General features: G+C 42.3%; 1 protein-coding gene across 5 annotated transcripts in view; it reads left to right on the forward strand.

The window, feature by feature from the left end:
* Nucleotides 1-18,202, forward strand: part of Hipk2 (homeodomain interacting protein kinase 2) — a 193,343-nt gene that overhangs the window by 150,539 nt on the left and 24,602 nt on the right. For 2 of the 5 annotated variants that reach the window (XM_085840688.1, XM_085840690.1), the window contains exons 8-12: nucleotides 587-794; nucleotides 1,611-1,732; nucleotides 9,760-9,902; nucleotides 12,417-12,596; nucleotides 14,528-14,809. In XM_085840688.1, coding sequence (XP_085696814.1) covers nucleotides 587-794; nucleotides 1,611-1,732; nucleotides 9,760-9,902; nucleotides 12,417-12,596; nucleotides 14,528-14,809 — 935 coding nt within the window. The remainder of the gene's footprint in view (nucleotides 1-586; nucleotides 795-1,610; nucleotides 1,733-9,759; nucleotides 9,903-12,416; nucleotides 12,597-14,527; nucleotides 14,810-18,202) is intronic. The other 3 variants (XM_085840689.1, XM_085840691.1, XM_085840692.1) reach the window with 3 other exon arrangements.

Genomic DNA, 18,202 nt, shown 5'->3' on the forward strand with positions numbered 1-18,202 from the left:
GGAAGGTGGGGCTTAGCTTTTCCTGCCCTCTCCATCATCACATTCCACTGTCAAATCCAAGGAATATAAAGGCTCTCAAACCAAACCTACCCAGCTAGGATGAAAAGAGACGTTCATTAAACAATTTTGTTCTGTTGTTGTTGTTGTTGTTGTTGTTGTTGTTGTTGTTGTTTGTAGCCCTGGTAAGCCTCAACTCAGTATATAGCCAAAGATAACCTTAAACTTCTGAATCTTCCAGCCTCAGCCTCTTGAGTGCTGAGGTTACAGGAATTTGCCACCATGGCTGTTTTTATGCATTGAACCCAGGGTACCATGCGTGCTAGGCCAACACTCTACAGAGCTACATTCGAGCCCCCCAACCAGATGGTTTCCTAGACTAAGCTAACTTCTCAGTAGTGAAGGGTGTGGGTCCCACAGACATGAGGGTTCAGCTGGATTCCTGCCCCTCTTTTTGCTTTTTTTGCTCTTTGGTTTGTTTACTCTCCTTTAAATTCATTTGTTTGATTTAGATTCGTGTCTCCCAACATTCCGCCTCCCTCATTTTTTATTTTTGTTTATTTTTGTTTAATCCCCATCATTCCTTTAGGCTCCCACCACCTCCAGTGCCACTCTTTCCTTAGCCAATCCCGAAGTCTCCATACTAAACTACCAATCTGCACTCTACCAGCCCTCAGCGGCATCCATGGCCGCAGTGGCCCCGCGGAGCATGCCCCTGCAGACGGGAACAGCCCAAATTTGTGCCCGACCTGACCCCTTCCAGCAAGCTCTCATCGTGTGTCCCCCTGGCTTCCAAGGTAAGGCTAAACTGCTTCTTGCAGGACCACCTTTAGGGCTCTAACTCCTGCTGCTTCCTGGAGTGTTCCTGTCAGGGAAGAAAGCCCTTCCTAAGAATGCTGCTATTGCTGACTTTGGAGGCTGATCTCCTATTGCCACCAACCTAGAAACAATGCAGCTTATGCTCCAATACCAAGTCCATTTGTTGTTGTTCTCAGCACCTGCCAGCACTGTGGCTCTAGCCAGCTGCCTGTAAAGAGGCGCATTGTCTAGTCCATTGTTATGCTGATGTCAGCTCCAGATTTCCTCACATGAAATGCTCTCTGAACGGTATCTGTAGAAAATTGCCAGTCTCTGACAGCCAGCATAGGCTCACTTCATGTAGAGAATATAAATTTGTCTGAATGGTGCCTCCCAAGGCCATGATCACAGAGCTCCTTTCCTGTGGACCTGAAGCAGCTAGAGATGACCGTGTACCTTGTCACATTTCACACAGAAAGCTCAAGGTCACGTATGCTCAGATACCAGCCATATTACCTAGAGGGAGCCCTCCAAGGGACGATGTCCCCAGCACCCTTTGCTGTGACACTCAGTTATCTCCATTGGGCAGCAACCGTTGTTTTCCTCTTATAATTTGTCATTTTAACTGTCCTGGTTTTGGCCACACATGCTTTACTATTTTGGTGGGGGGGGGGTAGTAGAGGACTCCTCTTAACTTGTTAGAAACTAAAAGGCAAATGCCCCGTGGCTAAGTTGTAAAGCTAGCTAGCTGCCTGGAAGGGTCTCAGTGTTTCTGTCATTCACCTCCCTCCTGTCCCTCACCGTGTACTGAACAGGCCTGCAGGCCTCTCCCTCCAAGCACGCTGGCTACTCAGTGCGGATGGAAAATGCTGTCCCCATCGTCACCCAGGCTCCAGGAGCTCAGCCTCTTCAGATCCAACCAGGCCTGCTTGCTCAGGTAATTCTCTTCTGTGTTGCTCATTTTCCATCATCCGTGTTAATGCTTTCCCAAAAGACATATATCTTTACTGACTCCCTGATGAGGAGCAGGTGGAATTTGTCAGGACATTGGAATATGTCAGTAATGTTCTAAATGATCCCCAAGTGAATTACCTCCCTAAGTGTCTAGTGACAATTCCAAGAAGAAATTTAGATAGTCTCGGAGTCTAGGGAAATTATTATTGTACCTTTGTAAAGCAAATTCATCTAGGAAACCTAGGTTTTAATCCTAAATCTGCTAGCAATTCTCAGTGACCTAAGGCAAGACAGTTAACATCTCTTTGCCTCAAATGTCTTCCTTGTAAAATAGAAGTGGCTCTTAGAGTCAAAGAGCCCTGGAGATTATTCCCTCATTTGTAGAGCTGGAAAAACCAGACATGCAGAAGCTGTGGACTGGGACCTTCCTCTTTTATCCATATAGATGGTCTGACTGTAGAATAAGATCACAAAGATAAAAAATGAAAATGTAGCCAGGCGGTGGTGGTGTATGCCTTTAATCCCAGGACTTGGGAGGCAGAGGCAGGCGGATTTCTGAGTTCGAGGCCAGCCTGGTCTATAGAGTGAATTCCAGGACAGCCAGGGCTATACAAAGAAACCCTGTCTCAAAAAGAAAGAAAGAAAGAAAGAGAGAGAGAGAGAGAGAGAGAGAGAGAGAGAGAGAAAATGTATAAAGTATTACAATTTATACTGGTGCAATACCAGAAGTCAGTCCTTAAAGACACTTGATCCAATGGCAAGTGTATTTTCTTTATGCCAGGCACTTTACAGTTAATTTTTTTAATCCTCACAACATTTTTGCCATATATTTGTCACTACTTGACCAACATAGGGACTTGCTGAGCACCATATAGCAGCCAGGTGTGGTGGCACACACCTGTCATACCATACACACCTGGTTGAGGCAGGAAGATTGTGAGTTCTAGACCAGGCTAGGCTATATAGTGAGTCTAGGCCATTCTACACAAAACAGTAAGACCTGTCTTAAAACAAAACCAATAACTAGATGTCAGAACCATCAGAACCAAGACATATTCTAAACATATGACACAGATGTTCATATTTTTCCACCATCTTAGACCACTTCTGTGTCATCTTTCTGCTCTCGGGCATCAAGATGGCTTGCCCTGTTAGTGTTGGCTTTATGTTTAAGTGAGGGAGTTTCCCAAAAGACTTCCCCAAATTGTTCTCAGAATAGTTTGTTTATAGAAGCGGTTTTCCTCGTTTTAAGTTATAGGACGTCAAATTGCATAGGTCTGTCCTTGGCTCTCTTGAAGTTCATTGGCCTCTCTAATATCCAGTCTTCACTAACTGTGTCATGGAATCTGGTAGGGAATGTTCTTTTACAGTTCTTCAAATTTTCCTTAGGTATTCTGGTCTCTTTTAATTTCTATATGCATTTTATTATGCATATATATGCATAATTTATCCATAAAAAGAAAAAGAAAGAGAAAAAGAGAGAAAGAAAAGAAAGAAAAGGAAAGGAGGCAGGCAGGCAGGTAGGCAAGCGAACTTGTGGGGCCAGAAAGATGGCTCAGTAATTAAGAGCACTGGCTCTTCCAGAGGCCCCAGGCTCAATTCCCAGCACCCACAGGGTTGTTCACAACTCCTACTCTAGGGGATCCAGTGACTGCCTCTTCTGGTTTCTGTGGGCACTGCCACACACATATTGCACAGAAATGTATGCAGGCAAAATACCCATATACATAAAAATAAATAATAAATGCTTTACATTTTGTTATATTGATTTTATTAATTGTACTCATTTTTTGCTTTTAGTCTATAGGAATATAGCTGATTTGGGTCTATTAGGATTGTTATGTAGTTAGCCTTCTGTTTTTGTGAATCCTTTTGAATTTGCCTTGTAGACAAGTCTTTGTAGTTCCAAATAATAGTTTTATTTCTTAATCTTGGATCCTCGTACATTTTTCTATTGCTTATATATCCTGGGCTGAGTAGGACAGTCTAAATGATGTTTAATAACAGAGAAAATCAGGGATCTTTTACTTCTGTCTAGTTTGCTTTCTAAATGAAGTTGTTGAAGCTATTTCCTACTACACATTTTATTTCCTCTAAGTAGTTAATGGAGACAGTTTGTCATATTTTAATTTTTAAGTAAATATTCTATATATCAAATGTACCTTCTCATCTATTTGAATAACCATGTGACTTCATTCCCTAATCTGTTGATAGATTTTGTAGTGTTAAATTACCCTTATACTTGTGAGACACGTTATTTGATCATGTTGTGCTTCATATGATGGCATGCCTTTCTGAGCTCAGTTTGCTACTACTGTGATTAGTAGTTTTTCATCAGTGTTCATAAATGCAAAATAGCATGATTTGCCTTTCTTGGGGAACCCTTATCTGATTTGAGAACACTTTGGGACAACCTTTTGGGAAACTACCTTAACAGTTAAGTTGACACTTATAGGTCAAGCCATCCTTGACACCTGACAGGAGAGAGATGATATGGAAGTTGTCTAAGATGGTGGGATTCTAGACATGTGTCTCTTTATTCTTATATCTAAACTGCCTCTGCTTAAGTGGCAGCAACACTGGCAACTGGTGGCACACAAAATTGTGTGTGCCTTGTTGAAAGGGTATCAACAGAGAACCTGTCTTTAAAACAGGCTTGTCTTTTTAATGTCCATTGTTGTTGTTGTTGCTGCTGCTGCTGCTATATAGTTCTGTGGTGAGGAGTTCAGAAAAGGCCACTATAAATCAAAGAAAAGACTTGCATACAGATCAGTTGAGGGTCAAGACATTTGCTCACCCTTTATCTGAGTGTAAGAAGTCCAGACCAGCCTCCCAGTGAGCCTGGAATCTGTAGATTTTCCTGTATACTTTCAAAAATTATTAGAGGACTACACACACACACACACACACACACACACACACTTTTTTTTCTCGTATTTACACACTGGATCCAAGTAAGCCAGGAGCAGCTCTGTTAGAAATACTAAGCATGGCTTGCTAGCTAACAGAGACATTCCCCATTGTTCAGTTGAGTGGAACCAACAGGCTCAGCATTTCCAAATTTGTCTCAGTCCTTTAATCATAGTGTGGAGAGCCCTACCTCCTACTTACAGGAAAAGAATCTCTAGTGTTAGAAACCTTCAAGTTAATTTAACCTAAATCTGTAATTGGAAAAGTGAACAACTGAAAAATTATGTGTATAGGATTTTAATTGGCATAGTGTTTATAAAAAGGAACCCTTAGAAGCAAGTTGAATTTGTTGAATCAATATAGAGTGGAGCAGAACAAAGAACACACCCATAAATGGACACAGTAGACCTGTGTGTCTTCAAATGCTAAGACATGTTTCTTATTTTTGAAAAATAAACATATCCTATCCAGTATTGCACTGGCTAATGGTTGGCTACCTTTTTCCTTCTGTCATTTCATCTGTCCCAGTGTGCTTGCCTGTGAAAATGGAATCATTGTCTTTATGTACTCCTTGTAAAGGACAAAATTACAGTAACTCATCAAACTAAGTGGTGGTTATTTTTAGAATAATAATTAAATATTGAAATTTAGGCCTTCATTTTTCTGAGTAGATTTCTAGGCTCTGACATGAGATTTCTGAATACTGTTATGTGCTTTAAATGTCCTCCCCAAATTTGACATTGTTTTCTTCTTCTGAGCATTTAAAGCACTTTGAGGACTGCGTAAAGGTTTAGAAGTGGTTCTTTAAATGTATTCCACCCGTTACTTTCAGTCTCTTTCCCCTCTTTCTCTCAGCAGCAGGTTGTGTCCTCTACAGAGAAACAAGCCTCTGGCACACCCTAAGAATGTGCATATGGCAGAGGGCACAGTTAGGGACACATGAGCGACCTTTTACAGAAACACTTACAAAGGAAGCCCTTGATACTTCCAGAAAAGTCTGTGACCTCCACATTTCCAAGTCCCAAACCCCAGTTAGCACGCAAAAGTGGGGAGATGGGTGGAACAGTTCTTGAGTCAAATATTATATCTGACTCATTTTTTTTTCAAGGAGCAGGATCCAAAACTCCCTCTCACTGTCAAGATCAAGTCAGAAACTTTCTTAATGTTTGATTGAAGAAGGGCAAGGTCCATTGTGGATGCTGTCAGCACTAGCCTGGAGGTTCAGGATTCTATTATATATTGAGGCGAGATCTGTCTCTCTTGTGAATCTAGACCTGTCTTGTTATTGTAGTCTAGCTAGGTATTTGCTACAAAAATCCTATCTTCATCTCCCAAATGCTGATGCCTGCCTGGCATTTACATGGGTATTAGGTATCCAAACTCTGGTAAACACTTTTCCCACTGATCCATCTCCCTAGCCCGGATGTTAATACTTCTAAATTACTCTTTAAATGTGCCCCCCACCCTTCTGTGTGTGTGTGTGTGTGCGTGTTCTGTCTACACTGCTTCCTGAGAAATTTTATTTTCCTTTTTTTTAAACTGTAGTTTTGAATTCTCCATTTATGGGAGCTCCTTATCTTGCTCCATATGTACATATCTATATGAAGTAAAATGCATATTTTTTAACTCTATGGATCTTAATTATAGACCATTATAGATCTTGCTTTTGTTTCATGTGAGTTTCATTTTATTTTTGCTTTAATCTCTTCCACGATAGATGGAAGCTCCTGTAAAGGTTACTAGAGGCTACCTTTAGCTGCTTGTGCATAGTTAAGACTGAAACACTAAGGCTGAAGAGATGGCTCAGTGGTTAAGAGCCCTGACTGTTCTTCCAGTGGTCCTAAGTTCAATTCCCAGCAACCACATGGTGGCTCACAACCATCTGTAATGGGATTTGATGCCCTCTTCTGGCATGTCTGAAGACAGCAACAGTGTACTCACGTGCATTAAAGAAAGAGAGAGAGGAAGAAAGAAAGAAAGAAAGAAAGAAAGAAAGAAAGAAAGAAAGAAAGAAAGAAAGAAAGAAAGAAAGAAAGAAAGGACTGAAACACTAAAGTACTCAGCACACTGAGAAAGCTGAGGATGGGATGAGCTACTGACCGTGGGGCTCCTTGTGGAGTGACTAGAGGAAAGCCCAGCGTTTTCACTGGCAGAGTCCTTATCCTCAAATGTCATGTCTGTAGCTTCTTTCTCTTGAATGTCTCCATTTCCCTAGAGAATCACCTAGCTTCTGGATCTGGGGACAGTAGACACCTGCATACCAGGGATCTGGCCTGGTTTCATATGTGGATTTATCTTGGAGTAATTCAATCTGCTAACTTTCTTGGTAATTGTTCATGTGTTGTTACACCTTTAAAATATTTTTATCTATGTCTGTTCTTCATTCTTCTTGCTTTTACAAAGTGATACGTTTTATTTCTTTACTGACGTGTTAGGTTCAGAGAAAACAATAATTTGCAATATTTTCTAGACCTCTCTGTCTCAGTCTACTCACTTAAGAAATGGGAAGAAATAGTGGTCCTTACCCTACTGGCCCAATATTAAGTCCAAAAATCCATTCCTGACTTAATACAGCTTGGCACACAGCATGCTCCAGCCAGCATAGTGGTGCATACCCATGGTCCTGGCACTTGGTAGGCTGAGGCTAGGAGGATCTTAAGTTCAAGTGCAGTCTGGCATACATAGCAAGATTCTGTCTCAAACAAGGAGGGGCGGGAAGCAATATGGCTCAGCAGTTAAAAGTGCTTACCTCAAAAGCCTAATGGCCTGAATTCAGTTCTTGAACTGTAAAATAGGAGGAGAGAACCAGAATCTGACTCTCAAAAGTTGTCTCCAGAATCTCTGCATGTTTGTATGCACTCACACATCAAACAGACATATACAATAGTAATATTTGTAAAAGAAATACTAGCTTCATTCCTAGTAGTAGTAATAAATTATAGGTGTGTGGTATAATATCAACTGAATGAGCTGGTTGTATCTGTAAGCACCACTTTCACAGTAAGTAAAAGAGGTTTTTTAAAAAAAAGTTTTTCTCTCATAGCCTTGAGGTAAAAAGTCAGAAATATAGGGGAGAAAAAAAGATGACCTTGTCTTAGTATCAACATACATTTTTTAATGACATTAGCCAAGACACATGCTTTTTATAGAATTGCAAATGAGTTCCAGATCACTAAGCAGTAACAATCTTAACTGAAATTGTTTGTTTGTTTCTTTCTTTGTTTGTTTGTGGTTTTTGAGACAGGGTTTCTCTGTGTAGCCCTGGCTGTGCTGGAACTCACTCTGTAGACCAGGCTGGCCTTGAACTCAGAAATCCACCTGTCTCTGCCTCCCAAGTGCTGGGATTAAAGGCGTGTGCCACCATGCCCGACCTGAAATTGTTAAATATAGGCTCCCACCATGAACCCTGGCTAGCCTAGAACTTGCTATGTAGACCAAGTTGGCCTTGAACTCATAGAAAACCACCTGTTTCTGCCACCTGAGTGTTGGGACTAAAGGTCCCATTCATTGTACCTAGCTCATTTAATATTTTGAATTTATAGTGGTTTACTAGTTAGATTATATTGTCCTTCAGTGAGCTCAGTAAACTTTTTTTTTTTCTTTTGGTTTTTCGAGACATGGTTTCTCTGTGTAGCCCTGGCTGTCCTGGAACTCACTCTGTAGACCAGGCTGGCCTCGAACTCAGAAATTCGCCTGTCTCTCTGCCTCCCAAGTGCTGGGATTAAAGGCGTGGGCTACCACGCCCAGCATGAGCTCAGTAAACTTGAAATACAATTTGCTATTATTAATAAACGTATAGACTTAATGCTTTCATTTTGTCAGATGACATTAAATATTATGGTATGATCAGCAGTCTCTGGCTTTCTGCCTATATCACAACAGATCAGTAAGCAAACAAGCAATATCAAAATGTGTATGAGATTTCACAGGCCACACTGATACCCTGAGAATGATGAACTGGGAAATGGGGCAGATCTGAAATATGCATTTTTATAAGCATTATACTTGGTAAGTCTTGACTAGAAATGTAGTCTTGTATAGAATTGTTTATTTATACAGAAGTCAAAACATGCATATTAAACACATGCCCAGTCACTGGAACCCTGAGTTAGAAAATGTTAGATAGATGTTAGTTATGTCTGGCTTCATGGACAGAGAGAAGTATAACTAAGACCCATCCAAGAAGCATTTCATGATGGCCCTCTGTATGTCCACCATTGGTCAGATGTGTTCAATGAGAATCAATTAATGACCAAAACAAGAAGAGAAGAGAGGGAGGCACAGAGAATTTAAAGCACTCTGCACATATGCACGCCCACCAATTGGTCTATAAAAGGAAAAAGGCATAAAGGTTCTTCATATTGAGAGGTGGCAGCAGTGGGTTCCTCCTAGTCTCTTTCTTGTCTCTGCCTTGAGGAACTGAAGTTATTTGTCATTTAAGCTGAATGTCACAACTAAGTTCAGTACTCTTTCTCTCACATGTAGACCAGTACTACATAGTCTCTGGGTTGTAAAAAGTGAGAATCAAATCCAGAAGATAAAACTCTACATGATAATTGATTAACAGAAGTACTGAATCTCTGAGTTAAAGGCCAGCCTGGTCTACAGAGTGAGTGCCAGGACATCCACGGCTACACAGAGAAACCCTGTCTCAAAAAAAAAAAAAAAAAAAAAAAAAAGAAAAAGAAAAAGAAAAAGGAAAAAAAAAAAAAAAAAAGAAAAGAAAAACCAACAAACAAGTCAAGTATGAAATCTAGGACACTTGATAGAAGGCTTTCCTCATCTGACCCAGTTCAGTTAGCTCAGTCTTTTGCACATAGTTTATAGGACAAGTCAATGGATGGATTTTTAGAGAGCTTCAAGAATAATAGAACAGATTCATAAGGAAACCATCTGTAAGATGACCTAATTCCTTCCAGATTGTTCTGTAGCCCTATGCCTTTTGTTGCCTCCCTTGGGTTTTTTGAAGCCAACAAGCAGTCCACACTTTTACACCATCATAAGATCCAGCACAGCCCCCCATGGATTAAGTTCTGGACTTATGTAAACCAGTTAAGTGATTAACAAAGTGTGATGGTGTGGATATCCTCTGTCTTACAGCAGGCCTGGCCAGGTGGGGCTCAACAGATCCTACTTCCTCCAGCATGGCAGCAGCTGACTGGCGTGGCCACCCACACATCTGTACAGCATGCAGCTGTGATTCCTGAGACCATGGCAGGCACTCAGCAACTGGCTGACTGGAGGTAAACAGTCGATCTTTCTGGGTCAGCAGAGTTTCTGGGATGAGAGTTGTGTTCACCACTGACAGAGAACATCATGTGGGCTATGGCTACTGTGTAATGGGAGGTGGTTTAAAGACTATACCAAGACAGCCAAAATTCAGTTTGATTAATTTTCTACCCAAAACTCAGTTACATCTTTTAAACACCAGTGTAATTCACAAAACCCTGCTAGGTTTTTCTCAGAATTAAGTCCCTTTCAGAAAGCAAACATTTGTCACCAGTGAAGGAATACAGAAGAGAGTCCCCAAAGCCCTAAGCAATTCTAGAAAGTGTTCTCATGAAGTTTTGAGACATAGGTGCCTGTCTGTCTGAGCTCCCCAGGGAAAGCTTAACAGATAAGATATATTTGGAAGGATGAGCTCTGGCGTGTTTATTAAGTGTGCCTTTTCAGTTAACAGCCTGTCTTATGGATGAGAGTTCACCTCCACAGACCCCAGGGACTCCAGCCACCACCTGCCAGCACTCGGCATCTGTCTCCAACACTGCCCATGCACCTCAGCGGCTTCCTCATGGACACCTGCTCTGTTTTCATAGGCACTTGTCATTTTCCCTCTGGCCCTCATCCCAACACTGTCACAATGCCCTCCTTGACCAGTACAGAGCCATATGACAGCCCTCCAGTTGTCCCCAGCTCTGTGGCCCCTGTGGGATGTACCTCCTGCAGAAAGTACTCCCTGCTACCCTCTGATAGTCTGCTTACCACCTTGAGAGCCTCCCTAGTTCCTTTTTGGAATATAGAGCTCTTGGGTTTGGTGTGGCAATATATATCTGAAATCTTAACACTTTGGCTGAGGTAGAAGGATCACAAGTTTGAAGCCAGTCTGAGGTATATGGTGAAACTCTATCTAAATAACTAACTCACTCGCAGGAAAAGGTAGGCAAGTGGCTAGATAGTTCTCTGAGTCAGGTGTCTAGTGCAGCTTTCTCCTTCTCCACGTAAATCTACTTTCTGACAGGAGGAAAATCCCTGGTTGTCCTCACAGCTGCACTCTGCATCCAGTGGAAGCAGTTTCAAACCAGACCAAAGTGGTTTCCAGTCTGGCTGTGTAAGACCTGAGGCAGGTTATTTAACTTTCATGGCCTCAGTTTGTTTTTCAGTAAAGTGGGGCCATGATGCTTACCTCACAGAATTGTGGGGTAGGGGATAGAGGGTTGTCAATTGAAAGGCACAGAAAGAGTTTGGCCTGTCTGTCACATGCAGTGTAGCAGTGCCTGGATGTGGCAGAATGAGCTCGGCATCCTCCCTTCACCCAGTCATGACAGCCCACACCTCAACCAGTCTTTCCAGGGAGACCCCACCACAGCATCTTTTCCTTTGTCTTCAGCAGTTAGAGCTCACTTCATTTCTGCAGTATTTGTGCCCTGTTCATGCATCTTTTCTGTTCTGCCTTCTTTCGCCTCTCTTCCATCTCCACATCCTCCCAATCTCTGTATCTCATCGCGGGTCAAAGAGCATCCATAACCGTGACTAGGAAACAAACAAGAGAAGAGTGCCAGCGCCGCCCTCATTGCCAAGGAAAAGGGCCATCTGTAGGGAAATAAAGAACAGAAAGTCAGCGCCACGTTCCTTTCCAAAGGCCAACCAGGTCTCAAAGACCATCAAAATTGCTATGAAATGTTTGTCTTTTTCTCCTATTTATCCTTTCAAGTTACAAAGATGGAATCTAATGATTTTTTTAAAGTTCAAATAAATAATTCTTTAGCTTTTAATTTTATTACATGTTAAATGGGCTTTTACAGACAGATCTTTGGATTAATCACCACTTTAAACATTTCTGTTGGAAAACAAGGCTTTTTTTAAGAGTCATCCAACCTATATAGTAAGACTTTAAAATGTAACCCAACTCCAGGATGCAAGCTGCCAGCATATCTCTGTGAGCATATGTATGACTGTTAGTAATTTTGATTTAATACAAACTCTATACGAGTCTAGTCACCCTTCAGTTAATCTAATTGTTCATTCAGCAAGCGTGTAATTAACTGATCAGCTGCTACATGCCTGAGCATTGTGTTAGCTACTGAGGGAATTCAAAAGAACGCTAATGATTCCTAACGCCAGAAACATATGGCTCCCAGTCGCCAAAGTTTGTTTTTCACATTAACTACAATTTCCTCATTAATAAAATGGTGTATCTAAGACATCCTGCCTACCTCACAAAGCGGAATAAAAGAACCCATTGAAGTTGCTTTGTAAATTCTAAAACAAAAGGTATGTATTACTGTTCAGCATAACCACCTGCTCAAGGGTTTTACAGGTCAGAGGCTACTTATCCCATATCTCTAGAGCTTACAGACTCTGACTCTACACACTTGACATTCTTTCCCCTTGAAAATCTTGGTTCTAACTCATCAGCCAGTACTTCCTACTTCAACCCAGGCCTTCCAGTCGACAGGTCTGCCGGAGAAGCTTCGTCTTATTAAAGAGTTAAGTTCTATAAATCACTGAGGTGCCTTTTGTTCCCGTTTCTCGTTCAGGAACACGCATGCTCATGGAAGTCATTACAATCCCATCATGCAGCAGCCTGCACTCTTGACTGGTCATGTGACCCTTCCAGCTGCCCAGCCCTTAAATGTGGGTGTGGCCCATGTGATGAGGCAACAACCAACCAGCACCACCTCCTCCAGGAAGAGTAAGCAGCACCAGTCATCTGTGAGGTAGGTGATGAGAGCCAGCAAGAAACACCAGAAGACTGAAATGCTAAACACCGCTTGGAAGCAGGGCTTGCCAGTGCACTGCCCTGTCCTGGTGCAGGGAGCAGCAATTCCTACAAGAGCTGGGAACATCTGACAGCACATGGAACACTCTGGAATTTGCTAAAAGCACTCTCTCTGGGCTCTGTGCCTCTTGACTCTTCCTAGTGCCTGTCCCTCTGGCACTCTAAGGTGGAGGCCTAGAGTCATGGTACACCTAATGTCTTGAGTGCTTCAGTCATTTTACCAAAGAAAAAGTAGTTAAAGCACAGTAAGGAAGATTTTATTTGAGACCACAGGGATGGATACAAAGATGCTGCAGTGGAGGAGAGTGGGCTCAGCTCTATACATAGTATGGGCATCGAGAGTTTGTACCCAGGGAGTAGTGTCTAGGTCACGTAGGGAAAATAACAGATAGGAGATGGCAGAAACTGGAGGATTGTAGCTAAACAATCCTAACAAGATTCTCTGAAAGTGATTAGCCATCACCTAAGGGAAAGTGGGGGAGGAGGAATCTGGTCAGACATTAGGTCCAGTATTCTAGATATCAAGAGATAGGAAGAGTGTCCTCTAGCTAAAATGAATTAGCAAGGTTCTTAGCTAAAACTAGATTTTATAAAGAAGTGCACAGTTGAGCCTATGAAAAGGTTCAAAGTCCTGCCTAAATTTGGCCACACAGTCTCTGTCTTCTTTTCTAGAAACAGCAGACCTTTGAAGTTTCCGTTTGATTACAAATTATCAAGATATATTTTTAAAAATCACTAGAAAATGTACTTTTTTGAAATTTCAGGTCAGAAACATAACTCATTAACTTAAAAATAAGTTCTATAGCTATTAAGATAGATCTAGGCCATGAAACTACAGAATTGCTCTCACATGAACACATTTGGCTAATTGCTTAAATATACCTTTGGTGATTCCCAAATACTAACAGTGGGCTGCTAATCTTTCGCATGTTCCTGAACTCTTAAACCATCAAGATTGACATAAGAGTTCATGTTACATGTCCCTTTGACAAAGGCAAACACAGAGATGGGAGATAAGTTAGCAGTACCAGGGACTGGCCATGAAGAAGGGAATTCCTGGGAACAAGCATCAGGGAATGTGGTAAAAGAGGTCTGTATGGGTAGAGTTTGTAACTATATCGTAACTCATCAAACACTTCAGAAGGGAAAATTTTAGTGTATATAGTATTTTATATATATACATATATAAAATCAATAAGCCTGACTTTTAAAAAAAAAAAAAAGGTTTCTAGGCTCTACTCTAAACAACAATAAAAGCAAAACCCACAACCTATAGCTGTCAGATAGATTTAGGTCATGCAAATACAGAACTGTTCCCACAGCGTGTGATTTAGATGCACATATTTATTGATTTTTGAGAGATTGAACAAAAGAAATCAGGTACATAAAATCCTAGTTGTTCTAATGTGCTTTTCTGTTTCTGTGATAAAAAAGGACTCTGGCCAAAAACAACTTGGGAAGGAAAGAGTTTATTTCATCATACAGGTTATAGTCCGCTATCCAGGAAATCCAAGACTAAAGCAGAGACCAGGGACAAGCACTGTTTACTGGCTGCTCCCAAGCTCACGCTTCACTACCTACCTTTCTTACACAGTGCAGGGCCACTGTGCTGTACCACCCACAGCCCTCTTAAGTCAATTAGCAATCAAGAAAATGTCCCAGGCAGGCCCACAGGCCAGTCTGATGGACACAGGGTTGGGTTTTTAGGCTCCTCTTCTCAGGTGCGTCAAGTTTATCCTTCACACTAGTGACTTTTTTCTTCCAAGTGCCAGAGTTATACCTTCCTTCTTTCATTCTTTTTTTAAAAGTTATTTACTTATTTTATCTATATGACCCTCCTTGTAAATACGTGTTGTTTTGTCATTACAGAAATGTCTCCACCTGTGAGGTGACCTCTTCACAGGCTATCAGCTCCCCTCAGCGATCCAAGCGTGTCAAGGAGAACACTCCCCCACGGTGCGCCATGGTACACAGCAGCCCAGCTTGCAGCACCTCAGTCACCTGTGGGTGGGGCGACGTGGCCTCCAGCACCACCAGGGAGCGACAGCGGCAGACGATTGTCATCCCCGACACCCCGAGCCCCACAGTCAGTGTCATCACCATCAGCAGTGACACCGATGAAGAGGAGGAGCAGAAGCACGCCCCCACCAGGTAAGGCTGTGCACATAGACTCTGAGGACAGAGCAGAGATTCGATCATTCCCCCGCTGACCCCTACATCTTCATTTTCCCATGTTCTTGGACCCTAAGCTTATTTTAGGAGAGCAGCAAACAATTTTGCCATACTTTTCTTTTTTTTTTTTTTTTTTTTTTTTTTTGGTTTTTTTCGAGACAGGGTTTCTCTGTATAGTCCTGGCTGTCCTGGAACTCACTTTGTAGACCAGGCTGGCCTCGAACTCAGAAATCCGCCTGCCTCTGCCTCCCAAGTGCTGGGATTAAAGGCGTGTGCCACCACGCCCGGCTGCCATACTTTTCAAAACCAAAATAATTTTGAGTGAGTTTAGCCTTAAAAAATAGTTACAGTCCCTAAACATTTAGGAATATGAGACTATAAAAACTGGGCTCCCAGTCCCAGCTTAGTTTTAACACTTACAAGCTTAAGCCTCCGGCTATCGAATATATTCCCAGCTGGTCAGGATGTCTCTCTAACATGGCCTTGGCTCACTCAGACTTTGAAGTAATTATCCAATTAATCAGAAATTTCCCTATGTCTGATTAACCCAATCCTTCAAACTGCCAGTTGGCTCTCTACCCAGAGAGCACTACTGTTTATTCCAAAGTAGCAGTAATTTATTTTACTCTGTGTGTGCTTCCTGGGCTTAGGGAAGAAATATTTATTATATTTGTGAGAGTGCTAACTCTGGCACCAGAGCCTCTTTTCTACACTTTGCAACCAGACTCAGCAAACGTGCCTCCTTCCCAGTCTCGCATGCAGCCCGTTCACCTTCAGGTTAAGGCAAGCAATCTGAGTTTTCAGCAGTGGGACTAGTATGTGTGTCGTTTTTCCTGTTGAGTGGCTCAGTGTGATTATCAGTGTAATTTGATATTGCACTGTTGTGTTTCTGTCCCTGCCATCTGCTATCTGTCTGAGGGACAGAGGGTTGGTGAGGCCAGGCACATGGTTTTGCACCGTAATATTATTTACATTCTTCCGCCTGTTCCAGAACTGGCCTCACTTTGCTTTGTGACTATAGCCCCCAAATTGAGTCCGTGTTCCATCCGTCCAAGCCTGAGCATTTTAAGGGCTTGGTCTCCTTCCAGAGAGGAAGATTCTTGCTGCCCCAGACTGGCCCCTGGCTTGGGGAAGCCCGTGCATATATGTGTAGTGCTGGATAAGAAAAGCTGAGCAGTCCTGAGCACAGCTGGAGAAACGCAAAAGCAATTTAAAGACCTGGCTGTCAACTAGATTGCAATGTCACGTTTGAAGTCTGAGATGTGAATTGACAGCAGTTCTGAACACGAGTGGCTCAGGAGAGGCTTGACTAAAGAGTAGGAGGGCAGGACAACGAGTGCCATCTCTGCAGCGGCCAGAGAGCCAGGAGGACTGAAAGTGGAAGGAAGTGGAATGTGGAACTGTGTCCCTGGGAGGAAACCTAATGAAATGTGTGGCAGCTTGTGAGAATTGTGATAAAAATGACTCCAAGGCCCAGAGTAAAGATGGACAGCGGCCAGGGGTAGGTGACATGTGAGGAACCACACCCTGAACACAGGGCCATAATACATAGAAAATACAGGGGACTGCGCTGCAGACTAAACCACAAAGCAATGGTAAAGGGCCTCAGCTACCCACCCTGGTGACAGGGAGCCTGCAGAGGAAGATGCAGTAGTGATACTTACTGCAGAGATATGATTGTTGCCTTAGAAAATGGTTCAGGACCCAAAAAGATAGAAAAGTCTACCTGAAGCCAGTAGCTCTTAATAGAAAAACCACTGTGTAATTGTATCATGTAACCGTGACTGTATTTAACAACTAGAAAGTAAAGGAACTTACGATTATGTGTTCTGGAAATTGTAATTACCATGAAATTTAACACAGTGACTATTTACTGCCCCACCATTGTAAGACAGTATGTCTGGAACTTCAAGTAATATACAAATAAAGGGACAGACTCTCTCTTCTTGAGGCTTGCAGATAATAAGCGTGACAAGACACTTACAAATCACTCTGACAGGAAGTAGAACATCTCCTCCAGAGAAGCTAGCGAAGTCTCAGGAGAGTTAAGGAGAGAGTTGCAGACTTAAGTGAGGTGACTGATGTGGCAGAGTGCCAAAGGGGAGCAAACAGAGTATGCCAGAAGCAAACCTTATCCAACAGAATGAAGAATGTTGGAGGAAATGGGGTGCGCATGGGAATGGTTGTTGAGGCATTTCCCCTTAGATGGAAATGAGGGATTTGTCAGAAGGCTCTAAGAAGTTCAAGGAAAAGCATCAGGCCTAGAAAACCAAGACTATACTGTTTGCACCTAAACAAAAAAGCACTTGGCCATGGGCTCCAAAGCTGGACAGCATCCCCTATTCTCCCGCTTTCTGTTCAAGCATTGGAGACACTCTGACCAGTTACTTTTCTACTATGATAAAATACCATGGCCAAGGCAACTCACAGATGAGTTTATTTGGGGCTATGGTTCTAGAGGGTTAGAATCCAGATGGCAGAACTAAATCCGTCAGCAACAGGAACAGCTGAGAGTCTACATCTCAAACCACGGGGAGACAAAGAGCACTAATTCAAAACCATAAGTTTTCTGAAACCTCAGAGCCTTCCTTCAGCAACACACTTCCTCCATCAAGGTTTCACCTCCTTATTCTCCAAAGCAGACAAGACTTACGGGGGACATCTCATTCAAACCACCAGTCTCTAACTCTGGTCATACTTGTCACCAAACCACATTTCTCCTGGGAGGTGAGCATCTTGATTGTTCTGCCTGAATTCCCTTCTTGCTACTTACCCCATATCTAGCATTTGTAGTGCCCAGTGTGGTCCTCAAATGCTGATTGTTTCCCTAGTGTGGCTCAGTCTCTGCACAACAGCTAAAGCATCAAGGGTAACAGCCTGACCACAGAGTGTCTTTTAGCATCAACATAAGATAAGTGATAAACCACATTTTTAGGCCTCACTGACAATGTCGCTCAATCTCCAAAACTAGATGGCATTGCCTAGAATTGTTAAAAGAATATCAAGGGACGATCTTGACCACAAATATGGGCACTGTTAGTTGCCGAAGCAAATGGCCAGGCAGGAGAATCCACAGCATGTAGAGACATGGGGCAGGATGAACTGAAGGGAACCGTAGCAGACCCGCACACAGTTTACTGCAGTTTGCTTGTCACTTCTATTTCCATTCAATAAATGAGGAAACTAAGGCCCAAGAAAGCCAAGTGATGAAGTCAGATTAATAAAGGCTCAAGAAAGGGAATTTGGATTCATTCCGGAAGTATTACACCATTGATGAAATTTTATTAATAATTATTTCTCTTTAGTCATTAACTTTACAGTTCTTAAGTCTCTCCTTCACCTTATGTAACCAGGCCCCTGATAGTATCCACT

This window comes from Mus caroli, unplaced genomic scaffold, assembly GCF_978045245.1.
Source record: "Mus caroli unplaced genomic scaffold, Mus_caroli_1 scaffold_7, whole genome shotgun sequence".
Taxonomy (NCBI): Eukaryota; Metazoa; Chordata; class Mammalia; order Rodentia; family Muridae; genus Mus; species Mus caroli.